The sequence below is a fragment of the Haemorhous mexicanus genome, chromosome 31 (genome assembly GCF_027477595.1).
Source record: "Haemorhous mexicanus isolate bHaeMex1 chromosome 31, bHaeMex1.pri, whole genome shotgun sequence".
Lineage (NCBI taxonomy): Eukaryota > Metazoa > Chordata > Aves > Passeriformes > Fringillidae > Haemorhous > Haemorhous mexicanus.
In genome coordinates this window covers 2186423-2202402 of record NC_082371.1, presented here as the reverse complement: position 1 = coordinate 2202402, position 15980 = coordinate 2186423, and the positions used below count along the sequence as shown (strand labels likewise).

General features: G+C 51.2%; 1 protein-coding gene across 2 annotated transcripts in view; it reads right to left on the bottom strand.

The window, feature by feature from the left end:
- CADM3 (cell adhesion molecule 3) overlaps window positions 1–15980 on the bottom strand; it is a 28968-nt gene that overhangs the window by 1516 nt on the left and 11472 nt on the right. The window contains exons 2-8 of one of the 2 annotated variants that reach the window (XM_059870821.1): window positions 11123–11263; window positions 9803–9955; window positions 8916–9053; window positions 5740–5910; window positions 5245–5335; window positions 3429–3598; window positions 604–714 (exon numbers count right to left, since the gene is read on the bottom strand). In XM_059870821.1, coding sequence (XP_059726804.1) covers window positions 604–714; window positions 3429–3598; window positions 5245–5335; window positions 5740–5910; window positions 8916–9053; window positions 9803–9955; window positions 11123–11263 — 975 coding nt within the window. The remainder of the gene's footprint in view (window positions 1–603; window positions 715–3428; window positions 3599–5244; window positions 5336–5739; window positions 5911–8915; window positions 9054–9802; window positions 9956–11122; window positions 11264–15980) is intronic. The other variant, XM_059870822.1, reaches the window with a different exon arrangement.

Genomic DNA, 15980 nt, shown 5'->3' with positions numbered 1-15980 from the left:
CCTGGCAGCAAGAGGGGGGGGAGCAGAGGGGAAATCTCATCTTCCACCAAAAAAAAAAAAAAAAAAAAAAAAAAAAAATTAAATCGAAAAGCAAAATGGAAATCTCATCCTCCACAATGGGGTATTGGCCCCGAAAAGGGAGGATGAGCAGGTTTGGGTGGGAGGGGACATGCAGGCTGGCACGGCCACCTGAGAGGTGACGGCAGGACCCCAAAGGTGGTCCCGAGTCAGCCCCCATCCCGTCCTGGATGTGGAATCCAGAGAAAAGACATTCCACCCCCTGCTGGAATCCTGTGCCAGCCCTGGGGCATGGTGACAAATCCTCCATCAGCTCAGGGAGGGGACAGAGCCACACTTGGGGAGGACAAGGCGGGGGACACACAGGGGTGGCAGCAGGACAGAGGGACAACACGGCACACGGACACGCAGGACAAGGGACGGCTCGGGGAGCTGCTGCTCAGGGTTCCTCCTGGAAAACGCCAAAATCCACACCCACCACGGGACTGGAGCCACCTGGCAGGGCTGTCCCCAGGCCAGGGCGGGGCCACCGTCCTCCTGTGGAGCTTCTCCAGGCCAAAGAGACAGAAAAGGAGCTTACGGTACCTTGGATGGGAGCTGGAGTGAAGGATGGAGCCGAGGCCATGGAAGCATGACAGATGGGCTGGGAAGGGCCCAGGGTGGAGTGAACGTGTGGGGTGGGGAGCTGGGGAAGATCTGGGGAGGACAACAAAAACACAGGACAGGAATCAATGCCACGAAGGGCCAGCCAGGTGACAGAGTCCATCGGTGACCCCTCTGCTGCTGCCACCAACCTTTGGGACACTGGGAGCATCTTCCACCATCTCCTGTCCTGGTCACCCCCTGAGGGACCCTCCTGGTGTCACCCATGATGAGGTGTCACCTGTGCACGTCCTTGGGGACCACAGGGTGCTGGCACCAAGGCTGGAGGTGGCTCCAGTGCCTGAGACACGAGTGGCTTTAGGGACCTCACGGGTCCTTCTGCTTCTGCCACCAACCTTTGGGACACTGGGACCATCTTCCACCATCTCCTGTCCTGCCAGGCCCTGAGGGACTCTCGTGGTGTCACACCACAGGGTGCTGGGCAGGGGTGGCACCAAGGTGGGCAAGGCTGGAGGTGGCTCCCAGTGCCTGAGACACGAGTGGCTTTAGGGACAAAAGTGAGAATTCCACCAAGGCTGGACATGGAGCTCTGTGTCTGCTGTGACAGGGGCGGTGCCACCAGGTGGGCAGGGGACAGCAGGTGCCACTTCTCAAGGACAGGGTGAGCTCCTGGGTGGGTGCAGAGAGCTCTGGGTGCTCGCACAGGGGACACAGGGGACACACAAGGGGTGACACAGGAGTGGCTGCACAGGGTTGGGCATTTGGGGGCTCGTTCTGGGCAGGCTGAGCGAGGGGACACAGGGGACAAAGTGCCACTGAGGTGACACCACACTGCAGGGGAAGGAGCCAGGAAAGGGAAGAGCTGGAGCAGGGACTGGGAGAGAGAGATGGAGATGGGGGGAAGAGAGCAGGAACCTTTGGAATTCCTCTGGACTTCCCAAATCCAAGGAAAAATGGCAGGGAAATGGGATCACGTGGGGTGGGCACGGGCTGGGATGGGCACGGGGAGCTGGGGTGGCAGCAGCACACAGCACACCTGTCCCTGACCCACGTGTGACACTGCATGGGGACACAGGGACACACAGAGAGCCCTGAACCACGTGTGACACTGCATGGGGACACAGGGACACACAGAGAGCCCTGACCCACGTGTGACACTGCATGGGGACATGGGGACACACAGAGAGCCCTGAACCATGGCAGGGGGACATGGGGACACACAGAGACACAGCCCTGAACCACGTGTGACACTGCATGGGGACACGGGGACACACAAAAAGCCCTGACCCACATGTGACACTGCATGGGGACACGGAGACACACAGAGAGCCCTGAATCATGGCAGGGGGACACGGGGACACACAGAGACACAGCCCTGAACCACGTGTAACATGGCATGGGGACACACAGAAAGCCCTGACCCACGTGTGACACTGCATGGGGACACGGGGACACGCAGAGACACAGCCCTGAACCACATGTGACACGGCATGGGGACATGGGGACACACAGAGAGCCCTGACCCACATGTGACACTGCATGGGGACATGGGGACACACAGAGAGCCCTGACCCACATGTGACACTGCATGGGGACACGGAGACACACAGAGAGCCCTGACCCATGTGTGACACTGCATGGGGACATGGGGACACACACAGACACAGCCCTAAACCATGGCAGGGGGACATGGGGACACACACAGACACAGCTCTGAAGCACGTGTGACATGGCATGGGGACACACACAGAGCCTTGTCCTACGTGTGACACATGGCATGGGGACACAGGGACACACAGAGACACAGCCCTAAACCACGTGTGACATGGCATGGGGACACACAGAAAGCCCTGTCCTACGTGTGACACATGGCATGGGGACACAAGGACAAGCGGAGCACAGTCAGGGGACAGCACCACGTGGGGAGCAGCAGGAGCTGCCCCTTCCCACCCCAGGACAGCTGACAGGGTGACACAGTGACACATTTTGGGCACCCAGGGGGCAGTGCCCTCACCCACAGGTGACACAGTGACACATTCTGGGCACACAGGTGACACAGTGACGCATTTTGGGCACACAACGGGCAGTGCCCTCACCCACAGGTGGCACAGTGACATTCTGGGCACACAGGGTGACACAGTGACACATTTTGGGCACACAGGGGGCAGTGCCCTCACCCACAGGTGGCAGAGATGACACAGTGACACATTTTGGGCACACAGGGGGCAGTGCCCTCACCCACAGGTGACAGGGTGACGTGGTGAGACATTCTGGGCACCCAGGGGCAGTGCCCTCACCCACAGGTGGCACAGTGACACATTTTGGGCACACAGGGTGACACAGTGACACATTCTGGGCACGCAGGGGGCAGTGCCCTCACCCACAGGTGACACATTCTGGGCACACAGGGTGACACAGTGACACATTCTGTGCACCCAGGGGGCAGTGCCCTCACCCGCAGGTGACACGTTCTGGGCACACAGGGTGACACAGTGACACATTCTGTGCACCCAGGGGGCAGTGCCCTCACCCGCAGGTGACACGTTCTGGGCACACAGGGTGACACAGTGACACATTCTGGGCATGCAGGGGGCAGTGCCCTCACCCACAGGTGACAGGGGTGGCACAGTGACACATTTTGGGCACACAGGGTGACACAGTGACACATGCTGGGCACCCAGGGGCAGTGCCCTCACCCACAGGTGACAGGAATGACACAGTGACACATTTTGGGCACACAGGTGACACAGTGACACATGCTGGGCACGCAGGGGGCAGTGCCCCGGTGCCACCAGGGCCACACTCACCGCTGACGTCCAGGTTGTACTTGGCCACCACGCTGCCCATGGAGCTGGTGGCCGTGCACACGTAGGTGCCACTGTCACTCTTGTTGAGGAAGGGGAAGATGAGGACGCTGTCGGAGCTGAGCTGCAGCGGAGCGTCGCTGCCCTCCTTCTCCCAGAGGAATTCCTGCGGGCTGGGCACAAAACCGGGACGTGGGGCTGGGAGGGCTCTGCTGAGCTTGGGGGTAATGCCATGGGGTCTTTATAGGGTGGGGAGGAAAATCCTATAGGAGCCAGATGGGGATCAACTGATTCCATGGGGATCTTCTGTTCTGGTTCCTTGCGAATTTTCTACTCTGATTCCGTGGGGGTTTTCTGTTCTGGTTCCTTTGGGGTTTTCTATTCTGATTCCTTGGGGATTTTCTGTTCTGGTTCCTTGGGGTTTTCTGTTCAGCTTTACATTAATGTTATGGGATCTTTTATAGGATGGAGAAGATAAAATCCTACAGGAATGGGATGGGGATCAACTGAGTCCTTGGGGATTTTCTGTTCTGGTTCCTTGGGAATTTTCTGTTCTGATACCCTGGGGGTTTTCTGTTCAGCTTTACATTAATATTATGGGATCTTTTATAGGGTGGGGAAGATAAAATCCTATAGGAGCTAGATGGGAATCAACTGATTCCTGGGGGATTTTCTGTTCTGGTTTTCTGTTTAGTTTTATAATAATGTCACTGGGATCTTTTATAGGGTGGGGAATATAAAATCCTGTAGGAGAAGGATGGGGATCAACTGATTCCTTGGGGATTTTCTGTTCTGATTCCTTGGGGATTTTCTGTTCTGATTCCTTGGGGATTTTCTGTTCAGCTTTACATTAATGTTATGGGATCTTTAATAGGGTGGGGAAGACTAAATCCTATAGGAATGAGATGGGGATCAACTGATTCCTTGGGGATTTTCTGTTCTGGTTCCTTGGGGATTTTCTGTTCAGCTTTATTTTAATGTTACGGGATCTTTTATAGGATGGAGAAGATGAAATCCTACAGGAACAGGATGGGATAAACGGATACCCTGGGGTTTAAGTTTTCCTGTTTAGCTTTATATTAATGTCACTGGGATCTTTTCACAAAGTAATCCTATTCTAGCTGGAGACTCAAGGCCAATCTCCTCAAATCCAGGCCCAAATCATAACCAACATGAAAAGAGGGAAGCAAGGAGGATGAAACCTCATCATTTGAAGCTACTAATTGGACAGTTAACTTCTATATGCAAATAAAGTGAAATAAAACTGATAAATCAGAATAAAACTTATAAACTGAAATAAAACTGATAAACCAGACTAAAACTGATAAACCAGACTAAAACTGATAAACTAAAACTGATAAACCAGACTAAAACTGATAAACCAAAACTGATAAACCAGACTAAAACTGATAAACTAAAACTTATAAACTAGACTAAACTTATAAACCAGACTAAAACTGACAAACCAGACTAAAACTCATAAACCAGACTAAAACTGATTAAAATGTGAGATCTCGTGACCAAGCTCTCTTTTGCTTCCATGCTGGGGCCACCTGGGCACTGCCAGAGCGTGGCTTTTGATGGCATTTCAACAAAAATTCACTTTATTCCTCTTCAATCCCTCCAGATCCAGCTCCTTGAGGATGGCCCAGGACAAAAAGGGGAAATGTTTAATTTGGGGAGGAGCCAGGACAGATCTGCTGCTCCAGGAGAGGACAGGGACACCCCAAACCCAGCTAGCACCTGCTGGGGTGGGATGAGGCACCTGGCAGAGGGAGGGGAGGCCCTGAGGAGGAGGAGGGAGGGGAGGAAGCCTTACATGGGGTTGCCCTGCCCGTCACATTGCAGCTGCAGCTTCTCCCCCTCCCGAGGGTACTGCGGGTGCGGCTCGATCTTCGCCGTGGGCTTGTCTGGAGAAGGGGAGAGGAACAGAGGGGTGAGGGATGGCACCCCAAATCCTGCCCTGGAGCCCCAAATCCTACCCTTGGAACCCCACATCCAGCCCTGGAGCCCCAAATCCTGCCCTGGAACCCCACATCCTGCCCCTGGAACCCCACATCCTGCACCTGGAGCCCCACATCCTGCCCCTGGAGCCCCACATCCTGCCCCTGGAGCTCCACATCCTGCACCTGGAGCCCCACATCCTGCACCTAGCACCCCAAATCCTGCCCCTGGAACACCAAATCCTGCCCCTGGCACCCCCAATCCCACCCCCCGGGCCAGTTCTGGCTGTGCAGGGCTGAGGGCTGTCACCAGGCCACCTGTGTGGTGTCCCCTGACCCCCCACCCCGCCCCAAAGGTCCCCCCCACGTACAGTGGACCTGCAGCTTCTGCGTGGTGGACCTCTCTGAGTTCTGCAGGGACTCGTGGTCCACGGTGCAGGTGACCTCGACCTCATTGTCCTCCTTGGTGACACGGAACTCCACCCGGCTGGTCACCGTGAAGGTCTTGCCGTTGGGGTCCTCCACCACCTCGGTGCCCGAGTCTGTGGGGACAGGGGACAGAGACAGGTGTCATGCTGAGCAGGGGACAGTGACAGGTGGCACTCCGAGCAGGGGACAGTGACAGGTGTCATGCTGAGCAGGGGACAGTGACAGGTGGCACTCTGAGCAGGGGACAGAGACAGGTGTCATGCTGAGCAGGGGACAGTGACAGGTGGCACTCCGAGCAGGGGACAGAGACAGGTGCATGCTGATCAAGGGGACAGAGACAGGTGGCACGCTGAGCAGGGCAGGTGGCACGCTGAGCAGGGGACAGAGACAGGTGGCACTCCGAGCAGGGGACAGTGACAGGTGGCACTCTGAGCAGGGCAGGTGGCACACTGAGCAGGGAACAGTGACAGGTGGCACGCTGAACAGAGGACAGAGACAGGTGGCACTCCGAGCAGGGGACAGTGACAGGTGGCACACTGAGCAAGGTGACAGAGACAGGTGGCACTCCGAGCAGAGGACAGTGACAGGTGGCACGCCGAGCAGAGGACAGAGACAGATGGCACGCCGAGCAGGGGACAGTGACAGGTGGCACTCTGAGCAGGGCAGGTGGCACACTGAGCAGGGAACAGTGACAGGTGGCACGCTGAACAGAGGACAGAGACAGGTGGCACTCCGAGCAGGGGACAGTGACAGGTGGCACACTGAGCAAGGTGACAGAGACAGGTGGCACTCCGAGCAGGGGACAGTGACAGGTGGCACTCCGAGCAGGGGACAGAGACAGGTGCATGCTGATCAAGGGGACAGAGACAGGTGGCACGCTGAGCAGGGCAGGTGGCACGCTGAGCAGGGGACAGAGACAGGTGGCACTCCGAGCAGGGGACAGTGACAGGTGGCACTCTGAGCAGGGCAGGTGGCACACTGAGCAGGGAACAGTGACAGGTGGCACGCTGAACAGAGGACAGAGACAGGTGGCACTCCGAGCAGGGGACAGTGACAGGTGGCACACTGAGCAAGGTGACAGAGACAGGTGGCACTCCGAGCAGAGGACAGTGACAGGTGGCACGCCGAGCAGAGGACAGAGACAGATGGCACGCCGAGCAGGGGACAGTGACAGGTGGCACTCCGAGCAGGGGACAGGGACAGGTGGCACTCCGAGCAGGGGACAGTGACAGGTGGCACACTGAGCAAGGTGACAGAGACAGGTGGCACTCCGAGCAGGGGACAGTGACAGGTGGCACACTGAGCAAGGTGACAGAGACAGGTGGCACGCCGAGCAGGGGACAGAGACAGGTGGCACTCCGAGCAGGGGACAGTGACAGGTGGCACGCCGAGCAGGGGACAGAGACAGGTGGCACTCCGAGCAGGGGACAGTGACAGGTGGCACACTGAGCAAGGTGACAGAGACAGGTGGCACTCCGAGCAGGGGATAGTGACAGGTGGCACTCCGAGCAGGGGACAGTGACAGGTGGCACTCCGAGCAGGGGACAGAGACAGGTGGCACGCCGAGCAGGGGACAGCCCTGCCTGGGGGAAGGGGCAAAATGGAAATTTCCACTGAAGGGTTTGGGCTGCAGCTGTAGGAGAAGGGTGGATTGATGTAAATATTGTAAAAATGTTATTGTGGGTGTGTTATAATTGCTTTATAACTGAATGATAAATGCATTATAACTGTATTATAATTGCATTATAACTGCATTATAATTGCATTATAACTGCATTACAACAGTATTATAACTGCATTATAACTGAATTATAAATGTATTATATCAGTATTATTACTGCATTATAACTGTATCAGAATTGCATTATAACTGAATTATAACTAAGTGTATTATAAATGTATTACAACAGTATTATAATTGCATTATAACTGTATTATAATTGCATTATAACTAACTGTATTATAACTATATTATATATTAATTGTGCATTATATGGCATAATAACTGCATTTCAGCTGTATTATAATTGCATTATGACTGAATTCTAACTGTATTACAATTGTATTATAGTTGCATTATAACTGTATTATAATTGCATTATGACTGAATTATAACTGCATTATAATTATATTATAAATGTATTACAACAGTATTATGAGTGCATTATAACTGCATTATAATTGTATAATAACTAACTGTATTATAACTATATTATATATTAATTATGTATTATACTGCATTATAACTGTATTTCAACTGTATTATGATTGCATTATAGCTGAATAATAACTGCATTATAATTGTATTATAAATATATTACAAGAGTATTATAATTGCATTATGACTGAATTATAACTGTATTATAATTGCATTATAACTGAATTATAATTGTATTATAACTAACTGTATTATACTATATATATATAACAAATATATTTTATAATATATATATAAGAATAATATAATTATAACCTACTAACAAAGAAACCTATAATTATACATATATTACAAATATTTTATATATATCTAAATATAAAATATAATTATCTACAACCTCCTAAAAAGGAAACCTATCATTACACATGTATTACAAATATTTTATATATATTTATAATTATCTATAACCTCCTAACAAAGAAATCTATCATTATACATATATTACAAATATTATATATATATAATTATCTATAACCTCCTAACAAAGAAACCTATCATTATATATATATTACAAATATTTTATATATATTATATAATTATCTATAACCTATCATTATAAATATATTACAAATATTTTTATATATATAATTATCTATAACCTCTTATCACTATAAATATATTACAAATTTTTAATATATATAATATATATATAATTATCTATAACCTCCTATCACTAGAAAAATATTACAAATATTTTATATATATTATCTATAACCTCCTATCACTATAAATATATTACAAATATTTTATATATATATATCTAATTATCTATAACCTCCTAACACAGGAACCCGTGACTCCCCTGGCTCTATAACCAACCCCCCCCACCCTCCATCCCCAGCGCCCCCGGTCCCCCCGCGGTGTCCCCAAGCTGTCCCCAGCCTGGACAGTGCCACCCACCCTTGATGTCCCTGTTGCCCTTCCTCCAGCGCAGCTGCGCCGCGGGTTTGCTGCCGGAGGAGCGGCAGAGGAGCCGCGCCACCTTCTCCTCGTCGATGGGCTGCTCGTGCCCGAAGATCTGCGGCTTCTGGGGGATTCCTGCAGGAGGAGGAGACACAAAACACCCCCACAAATCTGAGCTGGCGGCGCCACCGCAAGGTGTGACACGCACGCAGGTGATGGGGTGTGGGAGCTGCTGATGGGGGTTGTGGAATTCTTTCCTTTGGGAAATCCTGCCCTGGTGCCCTAAATCCTGCCCTGGCATCCCAAATCCTGCTCCTGGCATCCCAAATCCTCCACCTGGAACTCCAAATCTTGCTCCTGGAACCCCAAATCCTGTTCTGGTGCGCCAAATCCTGCCCTGGTGTGCCAAATCCTGCCCCTGGCACCCTAAATCCTGCCCCTGGCACCCTAAATCCTGCCCCTGGTGCCCCAAATCCTCCCCCTGGAGCTCCAAATCCTGCACCTGGAACCCCAAATCCTGCCCATGGCACCCCAAATCCTGCCCATGGCACCCCAAATCTCACACCTGGAACCCCAAATCCTGCCCATGGCACCCCAAATCCTACACCTGGCATCCCAAATCCTGCCCCTGAAACCCCAAATCCTCCACCTGGAGCTCCAAATCTTGCTCCTGGAACCCCAAATCCTGCCCCTGGCATCCCAAATCCTCACCTTGAGCCCCAAATCCTCCACCTGGCACTGGGAAACCCTGTGCCAGGGTGGCACAGCCTGGACTTAAGGGACAGAGGGAAATATCTTAGCCAGAGTGGCACAGCCTGGATTTTAGGCCCAGTGGGCACTCTTCCAGCAAAGGTGGCACATTTAGGGCTGTCCCCATGTCCTACCCAGCACGGTGACCAGGGCCTTGGCTGTCCTCACGGGCATGGTGAAGATGGAGCAGGTGTACTCGCCCTCGTCGGCCAGCACCACGTCGCTGATGCTGATGGTCAGCTCGTTGGGGGTGGACCTCTCCAGCTGGATCCTGTTATCCCGCAGGGCTGGGGACAAAAGGGACAGTGGGATCAGTGCCACCAGCCCAGCTGAGTGTCGCCATCCCAGCTGAGTGTCCAAGCTCAGTGCCACCACCCCAGCTCAGCACCTGAGCTCAGTGCCACCATCCCAGCCCAGGGCCACCATCCCAGCCACCATCCCAGCTCAGTGCCACCACCCCAGCTGAGTGCCTGAGCTCAGTGCCACCATCCCAGCTCAGGGCCACCATCCCAGCCCAGTGCCCAAGCTCAGTGCCACCAGCCCAGCTCAGTGCCACCACCCCAGCTCCGTGTCACCATCCCAGCCCAGTGCCACCACCCCAGCTGAGTGCCCAAGCTCAGTGCCACCATCCCAGCCACCATCCCAGCCCAGTGCCACCACCCCAGCTCAGTGCCACCACCCCAGCCCAGTGCCCAAGCAGTGCCACCACCCCAGCCCAGTGCCACCACCCCAACCAGCAGCAGCTCCCAGGGTGGCAGCATTGGGTTTTACCTCCTTTTTCCCCAACTGTGGGGTTTTGTTTAATTTTTCCCAGCTCTGGGGTTTTACCCCTTTTTCCCCAGCTCAGGATTTTCACCCCATTTATCCCCAACTGTGAGGTTTTACCTCGAGCTGGGATTTGACCTCATTTTCCCCAGCTTTGGGATTTTACTTCATTTTCCCCCAACTTTGAGGTTTTACCTCATTTTTCCCCAGCTCCAGGGTTTTACCTCCAGTTGGGGTTTTACCCCATTTTCCCCAAACTGTGAGATTTTACCTCATTTTTCCCCAGCTTTGAGGTTTTACCTCGTTTCTCCCCAGCTGTGGGGTTTCACCTGAAGTTGGGGTTTTACCTCATTTTCCCCAACTGTGGAATTTTACCTCATTTTTCCCCAACTTTGAGGTTTTACCTCATTTTCCCCAAACTGTGAGATTTTACCTCATTTTCCCCAACTTTGAGGTTTTACCTTGTTTCTCCCCAGCTCTGGGGTTTTACCCAGAATTGGGGTTTTACCCCATTTTCCCCAAACTGTGGAATTTTACCTTATTTTTCCCCAACTGTGGGTTTTTACCTGGAGTTGGGGTTTTACCTCATTTTTCCCCAGCTCCAGGGTTTTACCTCCAGTTGGGGTTTAACCCCATTTTCCCCAAACTGTGAGATTTTACCTCATTTTTGCCCAGCTTTGGGGTTTTACCTCGTTTCTCCCCAAAGTACAGGGTCTGCTGGGCAGGGTTGGACCACTGCAGCGAGGAATCATCAGGATCCTCCACCTGGCACTTGAGCACCACCGTGCCCCCGGCCACCACGGTCTCGTCCGACGTCGTGGGCTGGCTCTCTGCACATGGAAAAGGACAATTAATGGTGTCACCTCCCTCCAGAGCATCCCAGGGGACAGCAGGGTCTCCAAAAGCCACCTGAGCACAGCTCTGTGGGGTCTCTGTCCCTCTGCAGGGATCCTAAAAATCAGGGGGGTGGTTTGCTGCATTCCTGAGCTGGGATGGGTCCTGCCACCCCACCTGGAGCAGCCACGGGGACAGGGGACACTGCTGTCCCCAGGGCAGCTCCCAGGGACAGGAGCATGGCCCCAGAGCTGCTGGAGGATCCTACCATGAGCAGATCCCAGATTTGGCCAGTGAGGATGGAACTGGGGATGGGGATGAAGGGTTAATCCCAGCTTGAGGCTTCTCTGGAAATCCTGGCCAGGGAGGGACTCGTGGAATGGTTTGGGTTGAAGGCACCTAAAGGTGCCACCCCTGCCATGGGAGGGACACTCTCCACTGTCCCAGGTGCTCCAAGCCCTGCCTAGGATGCAGCAGGAGAAGCTGGCACTGCCTGGAGGTATCTGGGGGGGAATGGACCCCTGCCACCCCACCTGCAGCAGCCACGGGGACAGGGGACACTGCTGTCCCTAGGGCAGCTCCCAGGGACAGGAGCATGGCCCCAGAGCTGCTGGAGGATCCTGCCATGAGCAGATCCCTGCAGAGCATCCCAAAATTGGCCAGTGAGGATGGAATTTGGGATGAGATGAAGGGTTAATCCCAGCTTGAGGCTTCTCTGGAAATCCTGGCCAGGGTTGAAGGCACCTCAAGGTGCCACCCTTGCCATGGCAGGGACACCTTCCGCTGTCCCAGGTGCTCCAAGCCCTGCCTAGGATGCAGCAGGAGAAGCTGGCACTGCCTGGAGGTATCTGGGGGGGAATGGACCCCTGCCACCCCACCTGCAGCAGCCACGGGGACACTGCAAACACAATGGGCAAGGCCGAGCTCCTCCTCCTCCTCCTCCTCCCCTTCCTCCCCTGGAGCAGCTCCAGGACCAGATCACCCCCAGCCCAAGGACAGCTATTTCTGGGAGGCGCCAGGGACAAGGGGGACACGGCACAATCCCCAGAAATGCAAACAGCTGAATTTCCTCCTTCTCCACACACAAGGTGAAAAGAAATTCATCCTTGTGCTGCCATCACAAACTCCTCAAATGACTGATTAACCAACTAACCAACCAACTAACTAACCAACTAACTAACCATGTATATATATATATATATATATATACATATGAATATATAAAACCATAATAATGTATAATATATATAAAACCATAATAATATATATATACATAATATATTATATATGATTATATATAAAAATATATCTATAATTTATAATCTATATAAATATATATAAACATAATAATATAATTACAAAATAAAATTAATAATAAAAATAAATTAAAATAATAAAAGTAACAATACTTTCATAAATAATATATATAACAAAATATAATATATAATTATAACCAATAAAAAATTAAAAATAATAATAAAAATAATTTCATAAATAAAAATACAATAGAAATAACAAAGTATAAGATATCGTTATAACGAATAAAAATTTAACATTAATAATAAAAACAATTTCATAAATTATTATTCAAAAATATAATAGACATAAAATAAAAGATATCATTATAACAAATAAATAAACATTTCAAATTAATAATAAAAATAATAAATAAATAAATATATAATAGAAATAACAAAATATAAGATACCATTATAACAAATAAATAAAAATTTAAATTTAAAATTTATTTTATAAATAAAAATATAAACAACTAACTATAAATAGAATATAATTCCAATAAATAATACCGAATAAACGCAAATCCATCCATCAGTCCCAGCCAGCAGCACCAGGGCTCCCGGAGCAGGGACTGTCCCCTGGTGCCACCCCTGGGCAGGGCTGTCACCTCGAGCTGTGCCAGGTGCTGCCCATGCCGGGAGCCTCCGCCCAGCCCGGGCTGTGCCACCCGCCAGGGCTGGCACTGTCCCTGTCTCCTGGCACCATCCACCAAGGACTGTCCCCATCCCACAGAGAGTGTCCCCATCTAACGAGTGTCCCCATCCAGCCATGAGTGTCCCCATCCAGCCATGACTGTCCCCATCCTGCAGTGATTGTCCCCATACAATGAGTGTCCCCATCCAGAAATGACTGTCCACACCCAGCAACCACTGTCCCCATCTAGCCATGAGTGTCACCATCCAGCAAGGACTGTCCCCATCCAAGAGTCACTGTCCCCATCCAGCAGTGACTGTCCCCACCCTGCAGTGACTGTCCCCATCCAGAAATCTCTGTCCCCATCCAGCAACAAGTGTTCCCAACCAGCACAGACTGTCCCCATCAAAAAACAAGTGTCCCCATCCAGAAATTACTGTCCCCATCCAACGAGTGTCCCCATCCAGCAACGAGTGTCCCCATCCAAGAGTCACTGTCCCCATCCAGCAACGAGTGTCCCCATCCAAGAGTCACTGTCCCCATCCAGCAAAGAGTGCCCCCAGACAGAAATCACTGTCCCCATCCAGCAGGGAGTGTCCCCATCCAAAAATGACGGTCCCCACCCATCAAGGAGTGTCCCCATGCAGAAATGAGTGTCCCAATCCAACACTGACTGTCCTCATCCAACACTGACTGTCCCCATCCAGAAATTACTGTCCCCATCCAGCAGGGAGTGTCCCTATCAAAAAGTGAGTGTCCCCATCCAGCAAGGAGTGTCCTCATCCTGCAGTGACTGTCCCCATCCAGAAATTACTGTCCCCATCCAACAGGGACAGTCCCCACCCAAAAATTACTGTCCCCACCCAGCAAGGAGTGTCCCCATGCAGAAATGAGTGTCCCAATCCAACACTGACTGTCCCCATCCAGAAATTACTGTCCCCATCCAGCAGGGAGTGTCCCCATCAAAAAGTGAGTGTCCCCACCCAGCAAGGAGTGTCCCCACCCAGCAGGGACTGTCCCCATCCAGAAATGATTGTCCCAATCCAACACTGACTGTCCTCATCCAACAGTCACTGTCCCCATCCAGCAGAGACTGTCCCCATCAAAAAATGAGTGTCCCCAGCCAGAAATCCCTGTCCCCATCCAGCAGGGAGTGTCCCCATCCAGAAATTACTGTCCCCATCCAGAAATTACTGTCCCCCATCCAGTGGTGACAGTCCCCATCCAGCAAAGAGTGTCCCCACCCAGCAGAGACTGTCCCCATGCAAAAATGACTGTCCCCATCCAGCACCAAGTGTCCCCACCCATCAAGGAGTGTCCCCATCCAGAAATTACTGTCCCCATCCAGCACGGAGTGTCCCCACCAAGTGGTGACTGTCCAAATCCAGCAGAGACTGTCCCCATAAAAAGTTACTGTCCCCATGCAGAAATGACTGTCCCCAAATGTCTGCAGCTCTGGGCCTCCAGCCCCATGACGCTCCCAACCAGGAATAAATTGATTTTCTGCATCCCAGGAATTCTGCACCACAGCCTATAAAGAAATGTTTGATTCCACCTGGAGCAGCCTCAGGAAGCAGGGATAGAGGCTGGGAAGAGCCCAGCAGATGTGGGGGACCAGACTGGAGCTGCAGGAGCCTCTCCAAGGAATGTCCTCCCCATCCCAGCTTTTTTCCAGGCTGGGAAAGCATCTCTGGAGCAGAAATAACCCCAGGGAAAACCACCCACGGCTCCAGGCCCTCCAACGCCTCTGGTTCACAGCCATGGCCCAAAAATGTTTCTCATTTCCCTCCTTCATTCTCAAAAAAACCCATTTCTTATTTCCCTTTTTTCCAATATTTCCCTCCTTCTTTTACAAAAAATTCCTTTGCATTTCCCTCCGTCCTTCCTAAAAAACATTTCTCATTTCCCTCTCTCTTTCCCAAAAAACCCTTCTCGAATTTCCCTCCTTCTTTCCCAAAAATCCCCCCCTCATTTCCCTCCTTCTTTCCCAAAATTTCCCTCCTCCTTTTTCAAATAATTCCTCATTTCCCTCCTTCCTTCCCAAAAAACCCTTCTTCATATCCCTCTTTCTTTCCCAAAAATCCCCTCCTCATCTCCCTCCCTTCTTTTTCAAAAAATTCCTTCTCATTTCCCTCCTTCCTTCCTAAAAAACCCTTCTCATTTCCCTCCTTCTTTCCCAAAATTTCCCTCCTTCTTTCCCAAAAATCCCCTCCTCATTTTCCTCCTTCCTTCCCAAAAAACCCTTCTCATTTCCCTCCTTCTTTCCCAAAATTTCCCTCTTTCTTTCCCAAAAATCCCCTCCTCATCTCCCTCCCTTCTTTTTCAAAAAATTCCTTCTCATTTCTCTACTTCCTTCCCAAAAAACCCTTCTCATTTCCCTCCTTCTTTCCCAAAATTTCCCTCCTTCTTTCCCAAAAATCCCCTCCTCATTTCCCTCCTTCCTTCCCAAAAAACCCTTCCCATTTCCCTCCTTCTTTCCCAAAAATCCCCTCCTCACCTCCCTCCTCCTTTCCCGTTCACTCTGTGTTCACCATCACAAAGATCCAATTCATCCCCTTGGGCACAGATGTTTTCCAAGGCTCCTTTTTTTCCTCTCCAAGGACTTGATGTTCCAGGAATTCCCTTCACAGCTCAATCCCCATTTTCCTGCGTGGATCCTTGCAGGAATCAGCCCTGGCAGGGTGGGAATTTTGAATTCACATGGATCCATGAAGGAATCAGCCCTGGCAGGGAGGGAATTTTGAATTCTCGTGGATCCTGGCAGGAATCAGCCCTGGCAGG